Here is a 17,173-nt window from a genome sequence, read left to right as displayed (position 1 = left end):
AGCATAAAGGTCAGTTTTACCTTGACGATCCCTCGGGTTGCCCTCTTGTTTCCAAGGCACGCAGCCCGTTTGCTTTGTACGACTTGGTTGCTGGCCAGCTCTCCTCTGCGCCATGGCCGCCGCCTCCAAGCCGTGGCAACAGGTTTGTCTTCTCCACCTCAGCTTTGCCAGAGTTTCAGCCTTTTAGGGTAGGTCTGTCTCGGTTTTCTCCTGGCTCTTTCCAGTTTCACAGTTCTCCTAGAAAGAAGCAACAGCCAGTTTCCCTCTGCACCTCTCAGTTTCCCGCCGCGCGGCTGCTGCGGCTCCGCGAGGCCTGCTGTTGAGAGCACAGCTCCGCCCAGCACGGTTCTGCCGGGGCCGCACGTACCTGGCAGCTGTGCAGAAGTCAGAGTGCTAATTTTTTTTTTAAAAAACGCTCAAATTAGACAAAGCAAGTGTTTTAGTAGCATCGTATAGATGGCGTCAGGGGTGTGAGTATAAAGCCATTCGGGAGGGAAGCCAGGAGTCTTGCAAAGCAAGGTTTCGTGCCCCTTACCAGCATCGCCAAATATATGGCTGAGTGGGTAGAGGGTGGAATGACCCAAGGCTCTGCAGTCACCGATTCTTGTGATTTAGAGACCCTGGTGTGGGGTCAGGGACCAGGCGTGAGAAGGGGAAACAGCAGGAAGTGGGCATCCAGCCCTGCGCAGGAAAGCAGTGACCTTGCCCTCAAGTCTTTCTGAACCTCAGCTTCCTCCTACGAAGATGAACATAAGACACCTGCCTGGGCTGTATCACAGGTTCTTAGATGGAGGAGGAAGCTGTGGCCCTGTGGGCACACCCCAGTCCTCATCATGGAGCCAGGGGGGCATCTGCAGTGTTCTGGGGAGGACCCCCAGGGGTCAGGGGAGAGCTCGGGGGGACACGTTTTCCAGGTCACATCTGAGAACATCTCTTGGAGGAATGTTCCACAAGACATCATTTGAGGGGGTGCTCCTCTGTACAACCAACCCCACCTTTCCAAACATCGGGTAAAGTGGACAGGTGCCAAACCAAGCATTTTCTGGTCAGTGACGCAGCACCCCCCTCCCCAAAACTCCTCGAGTGCACGGTGAGCCCCACGTGGTATAGCACCACATACCCTCCAGTGAGTTCAGCCGTAAGTCAGATGTAGCACCTCCTTCGAGGGAGGAGCCATATTTGATACCTCTTCACCTCCCTAGGCTTCCGTTTACCCCTTTGAAAATTGGAGAGTTGGAGAAAATGACTTTAAAACTCCCCAGGTCTAAAGTTACATGATTCTCTGAATCAGTCTTTGCGTCGCATGATAAATACGTTTATTCGTTCCATAAATAAATGCTTATTGGGGTCCTTCACTTTATCCTCATCTTTCTTTGGAATTAGGACAAACAGAGGTCCTTAGTACCGCACTGAAGAAAGACTATTCGTGAACCTCCTTTAGGTACTCCCGTCTGCCCCCCTCTCCCCACCTCCTTTTCTAACTACACTTTGAAAAAACATCACTTCAGGTACAGCAGACCCCTTAAGGACACTTGCATGATAGACTTTTACCTTGTTTGTGTCTAGAAACTAACATTTGTGGACACGTATGTATACGTGTGGCTGCTGCTTTTTTTTTCATACCCCTCCCCGCAGAGCAGAGCCCAGCAGTGCAGCCTGTGTCTGGGTGCCGGATGCTGTGCTCCCCGCTCCACCCCCACGCGTGCTTTATGCCGGGCCAGGGGCTGCCGTATCTGGTTCTGGGTTCTTCATGCAAATAAACTTTTGGTCGGCTCACCTCCCCTGTATCCCAGACACAGACACTGCTCAGGTTCAGAGTGCCTTCCCCCTGCACCTGCTTCTCTCACCGCCTAAGCCCACGTGGGCTGCCAGTGTAGATAATGTCTCAGCTACCAGATTTGTTACTTACGCGTTAGATCGCAGCTGGCCGCAGAGCAGAACTGAGTATTTCTGCTGTTACCCTCAACTTTCCTCCCACTCTGTGACTTGCCTTGCCACAGTGAACTAGACGTTCTCTGAATGCAATACAGCTTGGCAGGCAACTGCTGTAGATCGGATAGAGAAGACCACCAATTCAGGCACGGCTGCCCCCACACGGAGGAGGCTGTGCCAGCATTTTTAGGGCACTTCTTGGAAGGTGCCGGCGGGCTGGGCGCCAGCCCAGCATCTTCCTTTCCAAGCACCTTTCAAGCAACCTTGGTTCCTGCTGAGGAAGCACAGGGCTTCCTTCCACTCTTCACAACTTGCCATTTGAACACTCATGGGACAGACGCAGGAGGAGTAGTGAGTGAGCTGCTCAGTAGAGAAGATGTGTTACCTTGGCAACAGCAAGCCGGCTTCATTACCAGATGGCATTAGCTTTATTTGTGGGATCCCAAAGCAGTTGCCAAGCACCGACCTGTAGCCCCACCACCGGGCGTTTGGCCTCCCTCCATGGCCAGCGTCGGCTAGTTGGTAGAATGGTGTCCGTTGGCATGTATCTGGTGCACCGCCTTATCGGCCTACCAGAACTTCAAGGTCACTGCAACCCAGTGCATCCAGATACCTTAGGACCCGGCGCAGTGCAGATGCACGAGACTCTGAATCATTACAGAGTGACCTGCGGGCGGGAGGGAACATGCGTGAAGCTCCACCTTGAGGGCCAGGCTCGAGGGCTTGTGGGGCCCTTCCCACCGCGCCGCCTCTGAGCACAGCTGTCAGGCTGTGTCGTGTGCCACGCCCGTGGCCACGCGTGTCTCCTGTGAATCGTCACACTTCATTTCCTCAGTAGGCCCCTCTGCGTTTTACAGCTGCGTGAACAAGGATGGGAGGTGGTCTGACTTGCCCTTGGTCACACTGCCCGTAAGTGGCAGGTGTGGCACTGAGTCCTGGTGTACTTGACCTTCACACTGATGGCCTCCTCTGGGAGCCAGCAAGATCAGCCCGAGTGGCAGCTTCGTACCTCCCCCCAGACTGCCCTGCACCCCAGGTTTGCAGACTCTCAGCCGTCATTGAACAGGAGCACGTTTTTGTTCAGACCTCCAGGCCCAGCACCACTGTCACCTTTAGCCCCAGGTGTGACAGCAGGAGTGGCAGTTTCACTGGACTGGAGACAGCAGCCGCTCTGGTTCCAGCTTTGATGTTAACAGGCTTCAGATCATTTTGCCTCTGCAAAGTCCAGACAAGGGTTTGGGCCGGGTAACATTGCTGCCTCTGGAGTGTCATCTGTGCCAGGCCCTCTGCCGCACCCCTTTTCAAGACCTGATTCCAAATGTGCTGGATTCCAGAACGTGAAAATGTTAAACATCAAAATTGTGTATGCAGTTTCATTGTGACCACGTTAAAAATGCAGAAAGCCATAAATCTGTGCATATTCAACCTAGGTGAATACCAGGGTCTTTTCTGGCTGTGTGAAAAATAAGAATTGACAAGCTTCATAGAGCTTGACAAGTTTGAAAGATAGTAAATGTAAACCGGAGCAAGACTTCATGGCACTGATGGTGCATAAACTGCTGCAGCCCGGGATGGGCACAGGCCAGTCCGGGTGTTCTTGGTGAGCCGCCACGCTTGTGCACCCCCCCACCCCGCTGGGGTGCACGTCTGTGCGGTCACAGCGCCTGGAGGGCAGAGAGAAGCCGCCAGCCCCAGGACTCCGGAGCAAACTGGGCAGGCGGAGTGGAGGAAGGTGTGACGGGGTGGAGGTGGCGGTGGAGGTGAGAGGTATGACTGGAGTCTCTAATTTTTTTTTTTTTAGAAAAGAAAACAAAACACTTGAACCTCAGTGTACAAATGAATATAGGATAAGGGAAAAAAAAGTAGAAAGGAAAAGGAAAAATTACTCTCATCCAGAATCATAAAATAAAAAACAAAAATTTTAACGTATCAAAAATTATTTGCCCCTCTTGCCCTGGTTGTGGTCTTGAAATAGCTTCTCCTGAGGAAGAGAACCAGAGCTGCTGGAGGAAACGGCTGATTTATGACCTCGGGAGGGAATTGCACAGATCAGGCCTGGAATGTGATACTCCAGACAGCAAGGAATCCATCACAGAGACTAGGGTGTGATGAAAGGGTCCAGCCTCAAAAAGATGCCCACCAGCCACAGACAGGACGAACTGAACATCAGTAAGAGTAATAATTGCATCAGATAAAAATACACCAAATGTATTTGACTCTTTGAGTTTATAATAACGTTAAGGGGAGAGAAAACCAAGCCATCTGCATTGGAAGGAAACTAGTGAACCAATAAGTTGTTTGAAAACTGGTAAGTAAAGGGAAAGGACTGAGCATTTATCCTGCCTTTCCGATATGATAAACGCTCCCACTGGGTAACCAATTAGCAGATAGGGGAAGTTTTTTAATAAAACTGTTCCAATTAATAAACAAAGACAGGATGATGGCATTGGAAAATAACCATCTGCAACCCTTGGTGAATTAATGGGTCAGCAGCCACCAGCATCACGCACTGAGCCGCCTGATCGCGCGTGCCTCCTGTTGGTAGACTGTAACACCGCTCGTGAAGTGGTCTTGCCCAAAAAAATCAAGCCTGAATCTCATCTAATTACCAATTTACAGAAAATACAGAGTAAGGAGGAACATGTAAAGTACGCCATCAGCAAAATCCAGACTGTGGGAAACTAGAAAAAATGACCCAGTCTCTTCAACAAATAAAATTGTGGGGTGGGGAGGCAGTTGGGAGACAGATCCCGTAGTTTAGGAGAGACTGACAAGACATGTCAGCCAGTCACACTATGTCGATCATATTCAGATCCTGGTACGAGCAGACCTTAAAAATACAGCTCTTATGAGACGCTGGAGATTTGCGCGCCGACTCGGCTGCAGGTCTGGTGATACAGGAGAGCTCCTGTTGCTTTACGTGCGGGGTAGCCCCATGGTCATGCTGTCTTGTTTTCAGGGCCCTCTCTTTTACAGATGCAGGCTGAGCTATTTATAGAGAAAACGATGCCATGACTGTTACTTGCTTCAAGATAATACAGGAAGGGAAATGTAGGTGAGGGAGTAGGGAAAACAAAGATTTGCCAAGAGCTGTGATTGTTGACATGGGGGTGGGTCCATGGGGGTTTCTTTATGCTATTTCGTTTTCTTCTGTATATTTTTTAAGTATTCCATAATAAGAAGTTTAAAGCAATTAATTGAGTCAGTACTTCTGGGAGCGGGGTAGATTCAATTTCGTTTTGTTTTGATTTGGTGGCACCCATTGCTAACAAGAGTGGAGTGAAATAAGTGTGTACGGTTCTACGAATCTATCCTCAGGAAATAGTTCCAATCACACCAAACGCTTGGTGAACAAAAGGCACACTGCAGCCATGTTAAGGTTGGAGAAAACTGGAAGCGGCTCATGTCCAGCAACAGGAGCGTGGGGAAAGAAGTTACAGCATATCCACTCAGTAGAATGCCATGCCGCATGTAACGCCATTTTTGAAGACTGCACAGCAGTATGGAACAATGTTTAACATCATAACTTTAAATAAAATTTTGATTTGAAATTATATAGTTAGTTTCGATTATAGATGTGAAAAATTCAAAAACCGTAAATCTTTGATAATAAAAAGATTGAAAGGAAGTACCCCCAATTTTATTGGCAGTTATCTGTGGATGGAAAGACTGTGAAGAATTCTTTTCTTTTTTCCTCTAATTTAAAATGTTTCCATCATGAACATTTATTAACTTTTTTTTACTATTAGTTAACTTTAAAAGACCAAAATTCACTTTTAAAAACAAAAAAATGAAATATAACATTTCTCGTATCTTTAGTGTGTGGGTTTTTGTTTGTCTGTTTTTTCCTGAATTCCAGTCTTCAGAAACTTGAGAAACTCCTAAGGGAATTCATCAAAGTCAGCTAGATTGTGTTCCCTTAAGGAAACAGTTGCTTAGTTGTCTCTTGTTATCGTCAAAGAGAGTTAAAATGTGCAGTTGAAAGTGGTGGCCCTGTTGGAAGAGGTAGCTTGGACCTTCACTGTAAACCAGCGAGAGGCTATCTAATTTCAGTGCTTATGACCACAAACTGTAGCCTGCCGGGTTCCTTGCCCTCCCTGCCTGCCTCCCGGCAGACTGCCTGTAAACTAGAGACAGTTTCTGTTTCTACCTAGGTGGCTTATTGGCATCCATAAATAGCAATTTCCAATTATACTAGAGATGAGCCATGAAATGTCACACGGTGTAGCAGTATTTAAAGTACTCCCCAGAAATAAGATACTTTTATTAACATTCTCTTAAATGTGAATAAGTCTATCATCTCTTTTTCTTACCCTGTTGATATTCTGTACCATTTTGGGCATATAGAAACAGGTCAGCCCAGCACTAGACATAGTAAAGGAATCGGTTGTTAGTAATGTTCACTGATACCCAGGATAACCAAGGAGAGAGGACCATTGTTTTGGGGGACAGTAGATTAAGAACTGCACGGAATCGGAAAATGAGGGGAGGAGGCTGGGAGGCAGCACCGCGGGAAGGGCCTGCACGTTGTGGCTGCAGGAGCGAGGCTTCATTTGGGGCGGCGGTGCTTGGCTTGGTCCGGCAGGGCTCCTTCTAGCCCGTCTGTGATGCCAGGGCCTCCCGGGGCAGCCCGGACAGCGGGCCTTGGGCTGGGTCCTGCGCTGAGTCTGCCTTGAGGGTCTCATCTAGGAAATGAAAAGAGGCTTGACAGAGTGCCCGATGGCTTACGTGAGCCCCTGAAAGAAAGGACGGTGCCCTTCCTGTTCTGGGGGCCGAGCCTGCTCAGCAGGCACAGCCAGGCGCTGCTTCCCTGGCATATGTGACACTGCACTTTTTTTAGGTTGTTTTGTTTTTTTTTTTTAATCTATAATGTGTGCTTAGGTTCTAAGAGAGTAAAAGCACTTATATGTGTTTCCAGGATCATGTTCCATTTTGGAGATAAAATTCAGCTACCTTTCCCTTACCTTCAGAAGAGCTCCACTTTCTACCAGCAGTTATCAATAGATAGTTCAGCCAGGGGCATTTGGTGCCCGCCTTCCCCACTCCCCACTGTACTCTGCATATTCCACGGGTGTGCATAGGGTCATGACATAATATGAAGACAAATGTTTTCACTGAATGCCAGAATCATAGGATAGCCTTTGAAGAAGGTAATCCTAAGACAGAAAAAAAAAAAAAAAAAAAAGGGAAATTTACTTTATCCAGCTGATAGCCAACATTTGGAACTTATCCTGAGAATTTATAAGCCAAGGTTATAAATAAATTCAGGGTAGTTAAATGAGTTGGGACCTGCACCCTGTTTAATGCCTTAGGATGCGAGCACCAGGGGCACCATCGTGCCTCCATCCATGAGGCCTCTGGGGCATCTCTCGGAAGCAGGAGGGAGGTGATCCTTTCTTCTCGTGATCTTGCCTGGTTCAGGTGGTTTGCCTGTCGAGGTGTAAGCTTTCATGTTTGCATGCACGTGTTTTGACAGGTGACCTTGGGGAAGGTGTTGAAAGTGATTGTCGTCATGCGAAGCCTGTTCATTGATCGAACGATAGTAAAGGGGTATAATGAAAACGTGTACACAGAAGATGGCAAGGTAAGCGTTCTGCAGTCTTTTGTTTTGTTTTTCCCTTTATTTTCTGTATCCCAGAGCAAATGTAGTCAAGCCCCAGATGAATGACATTAAACACTAGCAATCATAGCTGAAATGATCAACAAGCACAGATTTATCAGTAGGAGGCTGAACGCTTTACAAAACACATTTCTCTCTCCCCCCTTGCATTTTTCATCAAGCCTCTGCTTTTTCCTTTAAGCCTGATGCCCTTAGTTGAATTTCTAATTTATCACCTTAGACCCAGTTGCCTCATTAAATGTGTCTGCTGAGGGAATGGATTTCTTCCTTTCTGTCTTTCTCTTTTTCTTTCTTTCTTCCTTTCCCTTTTTCTTTTTTCTTTCTTTCTTCTCTTTCTTTCTCTCTTTCTTTTTCTTGCCTATTCATGCAGCACATCAGTAGGCCAGGGTTCAGCATTTTGCTTTTCCTAGAACCACGAGGAAAATTCGACTTAGTTTGACATGCAACCTGATGATGCGCTCGTCCCGTGAAACTAACGCCTGGCCCCCGGAGTTTGCTTAGCCGCAGCCATGCCTGTTGAGCCCTACAACTGAAAAATGATACGTTATTTCCACGGGTGGCTTGTTTCATGGGCAGTTCACCCTTGTGGACCCCTGGTTTCTCTTGACTGCACACTCTCCATATGGCTCTATAGAGAGCATCGGAGGATGCTGATGGGAGCTGACAGCCCCCATTTGTGTCTGCTACCAGGGAGTAATGAGCATTCTGCCAGAGACACCCACCCAGGTTCACTCTGGTCACTTCCTGGCACTGAGCCCCCATCTTCCACTCTCCCTGGAGCTTTCCCTTTTCCTCGTGAATCCCATTAAAACTTAAAAGTTTGTTATTAGCAGCACTTACGACCAACGGCCATGTTATAATGAGGATAGAATGTTCTTCAGAAGCAGGTGATGAAGGTAGCTTAGCATATAACAGCGTGTGATACAGGTGTGTTCCATAGAGAACGAGGTTTGTACTTTGAACAGGTGACCCACGTTTCCCCGTTTCCACATTCCACGTGAATGTTGTCAACCTGGGAAGGGACCTGACTCCAGGATCCCTGCCGAGTGTCTCATAAACCTCCCCGTTGATAGTAAAGCATTCCTTGAGGGAAGACTTCCTTTTTAGTTTTAGAGAAACCAAAATATCTTTGGAACAAGTGTGGAGAATGAGGTAGGTAAGTGGGGCAAGTGTGATCTGTGGTGTGCAGGACTCACAAACCCTGATGGCAGTGCTAAGCAGGGAACTGCAGACCACTCAGCCGCAGCAGGAGCGGCGCGGGGGCAGCGGGTGCCCTGTCCAGGAGCCCCTGAGTCGGTGCTTACGTAGAGACGTGGTTCTCGTGCCTCTGTTCAAGATTTACGAGGGGGAGGGTACGGCTCAGTGGTAGAGCGCATGCCTAGCGTGCGCAAGGTCCTGGGTTCAAACCCCAGTACTTCCATTAAAAATAAATCAAAAAAAAAAAAAAAAAAAAAACTCCTCCCAAAATCTTTAAAAATAAATAAAATTTTTTTCAAGATTTACAACCGTACGGTCATACCTGGTGTGAAACACAGCCCTGGCTCTCCACAGACTTACAAGTGACCTGGGGAAATAAGGAACAAGTACATAAAAGCTGGGTGATAACAACGGCCATGCTGCGAGAGACACCAAGTCCCGGGTGCATGTGAAGCCTGCTCTGAGCTTGGCTTGTAAGCGGTGGAGATTTGGCTGCTTTGCAGGATATCGCTAACATATTTACTTACCTGCCCCATACTGAGAATGTCCGAAATAATACGAGCACTTTGCCACCTGCTTACTGCTCAGTAGATGATTACTAGTGTCACTTTTACTCTGCACTTAAAACAGGAGAATTAGAAAACAGCCTCATGAGCACACCTCCAGAGTTTCTCTCCGATCACCCCTCCTTGGCTGCTACGGGAAGTCCCTTCTCGCCCGTCTGTCCCGTGGCTCCCAGGTTTTGGGGGTTCAGTTCCCTTCCACCCATGCCCCTTGGCCATTCTCATCCGTCCCTGTGGTGTCATGTGCCCCTCAACTCCCACGGGGATCACTCTTGATTTGTGTCGAGGTCAGACCTCTCCTCCGCAGGTGGACCTCGAGTTCAGCCTGTCCAGATCTGCACTCAGCTCCCCCTGCTGTTCCTTATCCCGGGTAACTGTACCCCCAGCGGCTCAGCCTTCCTTCCCCTCCCTCACGTGTAGCCTGAGCGTGGGATGTGACGAGTCTCCCTCTTTACCCCTGCAGTTGGGGCCCCCCCCCGTCCATCCCCTTTTCCCCCAGATTCTCATTACCTCGCTGCTGAGCAGCTGCACCAGCCTGCTCACCTCTAGTCTCCAGTCGTGCTTCCCTCCTCCAGTCTGTCCTACATGTGGCCTCCAGAGCTGTCTTCCTAAAACACACGTGCAGCGGCATGATTTCCTGCTTTGTGCCATCTCCCTGCTACCCAAAGCACAAAAGAGGGATATTAGTAGATGTTTGGCACAAAGCAGTCCGTGGTCAAAAAAGTTCGAGAAATCCTGGGTTTGAGAATGTTCAGTAGGTTTATTCATAGTAGAAATTCTTCGTTTGCTTATGTGCCTTAAGAATCTCCCAAGAAGGGTATATATAGTATGCAGTATTTTCCTAACTTCTTTGACCATCAGTTTTTTTAATTCTTTCATTATTCTTAGAGCATATTATGACACTGGCATTTGGCAAAACACGCTTCTGAAAACTCTGGCTTGTAGAATAAAATCCAGACTCCTTGACAAGGCACAGAAGTGCCATGATCTGGCCCCTGCCTGCCTTTCTGACCTCACCTGCCATCATTCTCTCTGTACATTTTGTCTTACTTTCCAGGCTTTTGATGCTACTTTTGGCTCCCAGAACATGCCAGATTCCTTCATATGCTTGCACCTGCTCTGTGCCCTTGACCTGAGATGCTTGCCCTTCCTGTCCACCTGACAAACTTACTCTTCCCTTCACGCTGGCTGAATGTTGTCTTCCTTCTCGTCCTGTCCCCAGTTCCCCAGAGGCCTCTTCTAGGAACATGGGCTCTGGGGATGGCAGGGCTGGGTCTGCCTCTGCTTACAGCACAAATCACTGTCGTCACTAATACAGCATAGCATTGTGCACAGGCTTTTTCTAGTGCCAGAGTGAGTGCATCCTGACTCGTTATTGGCACTTCTATCCTGCAATTAATAAAAATACAAGCACACTCCATGTCTGGTCTGGTAGGCATTGTGCTGAGCAAATTTTGCATTGGTTATCAAATCCTAGGTACTGCTTTTAGACTCATCTCCCAGGTCAGGAAACCGAGACCCAGAACGGTAAAGGGACTTGCCCACAGTCACACACCGAGCCAGACCTCAGCCCTCTGTCTGCCAGGAGCTCCTCCAGGGCCCAGGATCCCGTCCTGAGACTCTCTCCCGGGATATACCTCAGTGCCTGCAGCACAGCAGAGTAATAACGTGGGAGGGGATAATGAAGGAGCCTCCTGGGGATGCGAAAATGTTCTAGCTGGGATGGAGGAGTGGAGAATCAAACATTAGAGATGGGCACTAAACGAAGCAGCAGAGAGCGAAGTTGCAAATAAAGAATGAAGGAGACACATGTGTGCACCCAGGTCACGTTGTCCTGGTGAGAGAGGAGCGTGGTTGTCTGTGCGCCAGAAGGAGAAGGAGTGTGTGTCTGGGAACCTGAGTTCTACTGACTCGTGTCATCAGTGTGATACAGGAGGCCTCCTGCTCCGTTTTACAGCTCCTCCATCGGCCCTGGAGATGAGCAGGGACTCTGAAAAGAGGGAGAGCAAGATTGAGAGGCCCGGGTCCATTTGTTATTTTAAAGGTACACTAACCACATTTGGCAGAGAAGTGCTCAAATGACCACTCTGTCCAGAATCGAATCCTAGTCAATCTGATTAGCCCCCTTTTTTCATTGTACTTTACAAATGATAAAAATAAAATCACGCAGACATTATTAGAGTTCCATTTTTAGGACTGACACTGGCATATGTGAACTTATGTATTTATATACATATAAGCGTCAATGCAGTTAATGTGCTGGAAGGTCTAGCACATCCCAAGTAAGATGCAGCATCTGGAAGGAGCCACTGGAGCCCGCGGTGTGGTCTCTGGGAACAAACTGGCGCCTGCAGTTTTGCTGTCCCGAAGGTGCAGCCCTGCGTCTGCTGAGTCAGTGTCTAAGCAGTTGCCTGGGGGCTGGGGGGGGGGCGGGGCGGGGCAGGGGACTGCTGCAGCCTCTGAGGGCAGGGCCCCTGGTGCAGCGGGCGTGGCTTAGAAGGCCTCGCCTCCTCCCGCCGGTGCTGTCGTCTGCGCCTTCCAAGCCCAGAGCAGCCGGCTTCTGAAAGGTTTAGTTACCCGTCCTGCTACAACAGTGGTCCCACTAATTTCCAGCTCGGGCGGGTTTTTGCCTGTTAGAATCCCAGCAAGCCTGTCTGCCACTTCGCACTGACAGCCACCACCACCACCCTAATCATCGTGTCTCTTTCCCTGTGATGCATCTTTTTGATGCCGAGCACCGGTAGACTAATCCCGCTAATAAAATTAAAATATGCTGTTGAGACTTACCAGCCCTCTCGTCACTGTCATCGGGGAGGAGCAAGGAGCCATGCATCAGCATGTTAAAAGGCAGGTTTAAGTTGGTACCTGACTATTGTCCTGACTTTATACTAGGCAGACTTAACTGAAAAAAATATCAGTGTCTCCGCTGAGTTTGTCTTACTAGGGGATTTTAGGTTATGTTAATGCTATAGCTTCATTAATTACCCCATATCAATAAAAAAGGCAGCTTTTAGCCTCCTAGCGCAAGAGAGGAGAAGAAATGGTGGTATCAAAGGGAACCTTCAAAGACAGCCAGAGCTGTCTCCAGGGTAATTTCTGATCCCGCACTCTTCCCACTTCAAAGTTGGATGTGTGTGTGTGTTTGGGTCGAGGGGGCTGGGGGAGGCTTGAATCTGATTTCTCTAATAAGTGTTGGCGTCAGCCCCGTTTGATATTAGATGCAGGGAACATTTTGATTTGTTATAGCCTTTGAAATTGTTCAGACGACCTTCAGAAAAATGGCCTCTTGTTCCTTAAGGGGGAAGGGTGAAAGCTGGGGAAGGGGAATCCGGTTTCATTCATATGCAGAGGATGCCCTGAAATTGTGCTTTCAGCAGTTTTTTAGTAACAAATGTATGTCCTGATTGAAAGTGAAAAGTTGAAGAATAACAGACCTGTGAAACTTGTTCACTTTTTTATTCTCCAGGGGAGGGTGGGCAGACTTAAGCAGATGACCAAATTGAAGCTTATGGTTCTGAAAACTTGGCTAAACCATGGAGAAATCTGTCCCCATTGCTGGTTGATAGCATCCTACCCTTACTGACACGTCACCTGTTAACCTTGCAGGACGAAGCTGATAGTAACTAAGAGCTTTAAAAGTTGAAGCCCCTGTGAGGCTTATGAGTTTTATTTGGAGATGTCAGTTTTAGATCATTTATAGTTCATGGTGCTATTTTTTGAAATGAAGAATTGATAACGTTTCTGATAAGCTGCCATAATTCTCACTTGCTGCCGAATGCATTTTAATGGTGATGATTGTCACATCAGCAGGGCTGGGAGATTTGTCCTGTTGAACTTTGCATGAGTGCTCCCCACCCCCACCCCCGTAGCTGTGACAGCATAGGGGGCACATTGAGTCAGCGTGCCTTCCCAGTTCTAGCTGCAGGGCCGTCTTCCTCCCAGGCTAAGAGCTCGGCCTCTGGAGACACCCGGTTTAGAATTCTCAACCACATACTGTGATGTTGGAAAAGTTGCTTAACTTCTTGGAGCCTGATTTTCCTCATCTGTGAATTGGAAGTGATTTTATCATCCTCACGAGATTGCTAGGAGACTTTAGAAAGATAACTCAGGCACAGTGCAAGCTAAATGCACAGTCGTCAGTGAATGGTATCCGCCCTCACTGGCTGCACCAGAAATGCTGGTGGAGGTGGGCGTCTTCAGAGTCAGCATTCCTTTGCCTGCTGATTTGAGGACATTCCGATTTTTCTTTTCAGTGAGTAAATTTGACTATCACTGTTGTCTCCAGTTCATCTTGTGCATCAAGAGGACCTTTGATGTCTGGCATGTAACCTGAGAGCAGACGTGTCTGTGCTAAAGCAGTTGGTCATCTGTGGGGTTTGTTTCCATTTTACGTGAGAAGAGACCACGTTCTCACCCCTAAAGTACTCATTCCAGTCCCCAGAGTCCCGGAGGCTGCTCCTAAGACTGCAGATTCAGCCACGATTACCATAAGTTTGGCTTTTCCATTTTAAAATCTTTCTAATGCTTACCCAGAATACCGAGGGGTGCTTGCCTTTCTTTTTTCTGACACTTCAGAATAATTTCTTATTCATCAGGCTGAAAGTTTGTAGCTTCTAGAATTCTCCTTTTTGAATATTGCAGCCAGCAAAAAATCAGTAGCCATGTCCTCCTTTGCAGCAAAGAGGCTGAAGCTAATAAACATTCACTTGGATCAGCCCCGGCCCTGAGGAGAAGCAGGGCACTGACTCCAGAAGGCTCGCGTAAATGGCTTTCTTTGGCATAAATCTAGCAGAAAATCCAGCACACCCTGCCTGCTGTGCCTTCACAGCAAAAGGGGAGCCATTGCCGTCGGGTCCCTTTGTTACCCCTATGCGCCCGGTAAACAGGGCGTGTTGGCTGCTGTCCTTCTATCCCAGATGGTCAGAACTGTTCCCTAGGGTCCTGAATAATATATTTAAACCGCCTTCAAAAAGGGCAACGCGCTCACTTTGAATGAGCATGGTGTGTTTTGAGAAGCCACAATTAGGCGAGAGAGTCCGTCTCTTAATTAAACCTGTGCATATTTCTTTTCGGATGATTTTTCTATTAAAACATTTTGCAGATACTGAAGGGTTTATATGTATAATTTTCTCTTTTAAAGTAAAAACTAACTTTTCAGTCTATATGCAGATTCTTCCTTTCTTTTTTCTCTTCCATGGCCCTGTGTTTATGTCTTGGTCTGGCTGGCTGTGTCTGATGTGAACAGGCAGGAAGGATAAACAGTGGAGAACTTCAGAAGAAACAGCTGTGGTCTTAAAATGGAAAGAGAACTATATTAGTTTCAAGTCAGACATTGATGTTACTTTTCTTCAAATTCAGATTTAGAATCTTTGGCATGTCCCTGTCATCTTGGCAGTGATTTGGTAAAACTAAAAGATACAAAAAGTCGTTCTTATTCATTCCTCAATGTCTGAGTAGGCTTTAAATGCTGCATTTTTTAAGCCCTGGGCCAAACTGTGGCACTAAGATTGTGATGTGAACCCAACTCATCCTCCCAAACATGCCCAGCTGCCCAGCAATTTTCTTCGGCAGAACTGATAACCTAGGGAATTTAACTTCATATGTTTGTTTTGAGGTTTCCTTGAGTTATCTGGAGGTAACATACCAATTTTCCCCCTACAGATTGCTAACCTGTCAAATTAAAAATCTAAGCCTGAAGATTTTTAAAATTCTTACTCCATCAGTTGACCTAAGTTGGGGGCAGTGACCAAAAATTGACACCATCTTTCTGGAGAGCAGTTTAGCCAGAGCAGAAGGGGTCCAGTGGGGGCTCTGGTGGAATCCAGGAAGGAGATGGTTTGGCATTGGGGACACAGGGAGGCAAACAGATCCAAATAAATGTTTAATCACAATTCTCCCATGATCGTTCTGGACTTGGACCAGCTAAACATCCGCCCTCCAGCAGGAGCCCTGCCAGGGCCAGAGGGGCCTACTTAGAACGACCTCGACTCCTCTGCTTCTGAGCAAGAAGAAGCCGGGGACACTGAAGGCATGCCTGTTCCCAGCCCCACCTCTCACTTCCAAGGTCTGTTTTCAGAAAGCCAACAGAATCAGAAACAGGACTCCAAGCTGTCCCATGTCAGGTGTGGCACTTAACTCCCTGTCTTCCTGGAGGAGTCTTCCCGCCTGGTGGCTCTGCGTGCTCCCAGGCGCTCCAGAATCAATACTCCCCAACATACAGGCTTAAATCGCCACGTCTCAGGTTTCCACCTTGACCACTGGCCAGCCCCAAGGGCAGCTTCCAAGAGGCCTATTAAGCAGGTGTTTCAGTTTGCTCATCTCTTGAACTTGCATATTAAAGTTGACTTTTTAGCCCCCATGGGACATTCTGAAAGCCCCTCTTTCAGTCTGCACCATCTCCTGCACTGTGTTGGGGTTAGTTCTGTTTTGCCATACTCCATTTGTTCTGTCCTCTTGAAAAAGCAAGAAGGCACTGATTTGATTTTTCATACAACCTGTGAAACCAGCATGGTTTTGGTTAGACGCATTACCCTGTGCAGGACCAAGTGTGGCCAGAGGAGGACTGGACTGGGTTTACTCCAGACTGTACCCACGTTTCATCTCAGACCTCTGTTTTCCTTGATCAAGAGTTCCTGACCTGACCAGCCATCCCAGTTAACCGGGGGAGCACTGCCAAAACAAACAGAAAAACAGATTCTCTGGTCCCCTCCAGACCTGTTAATTCAGACACTCCAGGGGAGGGACCAAGGAGTCTGTACAGCCAAGTTTGAGCATCCCCAAGCGAGACCATCCATCAGAAGCTTCTCAGATTACTTGGGCAGCTGGATGGCTCTGAACCGTTGTCTCATCCAGAAAGGAAGGTTGCTAACAGGACCAGCCACATTGGCTTGTTCTGGGGAGTAAGTGGGAGAGTGCATGTGGAAGGCCCAGTGTGTGCCCGGTGTAGAACAGGCATTCAGCAGCTGGGAGCTGTTTTCCTCCCCCTGCCCATGACATGCCAGGTCCTGTGCCAGCACAACATATACAAAAAGAGTTTCAGTTTTAAGTGCTATGAAAATTGTTCATTTTTGGAAGGATAAAGAGAATGAAGATGACAGGTATGGGAATGACATTTTAGACAGTCACTGGGAAATGCATCTCTGACAAGGTGACATTTGAGCCAAAGGAAGTATAGGAGGAGCCATGTGGGGGTTTGTAGGAAAAGCAGTCCAGGCAAAGGGCACAGCAAGTGCAAAGGTCCTGGGGCAGGATTGACCTTGACATATTGAGTGATGCAAGAGAACCGTGGTAGGTAGGAGTCAAGGTTAGAAAAGTGAGTGAGGGGCTCAGCTCACGGGGCCGTGGATGCAACATGTACCTCAAGTGGACTTCATTTTGCCTCCTTAAGTCATCACAGGCTGATAAAGAAGAAATTCAGGCAGGACATTTAGGATCCTTTCAACCCCAAGATTCCGTTATTCTAGAATCATGTTTTTTTCCGAGCTTAATAGCAGTAGATACAGTATCATTTCTTGAAGTGCAAAATTCTAAAATTGATGCTGATGATACTTTTATCTCTTATCCCCTCCCAGCTTGATATATGGTCCAAGTCCAACTATCAAGTATTCCAGAAGGTAAGTTTCACTTTTTGTTTCTTCCTCAGGAGGTATTAAGGGAGATATGACTATTTTGAGGTATAAACATTGGTCTTAAAAAAAAAAAAAAAACGGGTACTAAAGGCTGCTCACTGTATGACTCCCTTTATGTGACATTCTGGAAAAGACAAAACCTCAGAGACAAACCAGATCAGTGGTTGCAAGGAGTTGGGAGTGAGGGCAGGAGATGTCCCTAGAGAGGGCAGATGTCCCTAGATGTCCCTAGG

At 47.7% G+C, this 17,173-nt stretch overlaps 1 protein-coding gene across 1 annotated transcript in view; it reads left to right on the top strand.

Annotated features, from left to right (window-relative positions):
- Nucleotides 1-17,173, top strand: part of MED27 (mediator complex subunit 27) — a 186,746-nt gene that overhangs the window by 148,781 nt on the left and 20,792 nt on the right. The window contains exons 5-6 of the mRNA XM_006181938.3: nucleotides 7,409-7,516; nucleotides 16,884-16,925. Coding sequence (XP_006182000.1) covers nucleotides 7,409-7,516; nucleotides 16,884-16,925 — 150 coding nt within the window. The remainder of the gene's footprint in view (nucleotides 1-7,408; nucleotides 7,517-16,883; nucleotides 16,926-17,173) is intronic.

This window comes from Camelus ferus, chromosome 4 (assembly GCF_009834535.1).
Source record: "Camelus ferus isolate YT-003-E chromosome 4, BCGSAC_Cfer_1.0, whole genome shotgun sequence".
In the NCBI taxonomy this organism is placed as follows: Eukaryota; Metazoa; Chordata; class Mammalia; order Artiodactyla; family Camelidae; genus Camelus; species Camelus ferus.
Note: the sequence above shows the minus strand (reverse complement) of the source record. Positions and strands in the feature narration are given on the sequence as shown.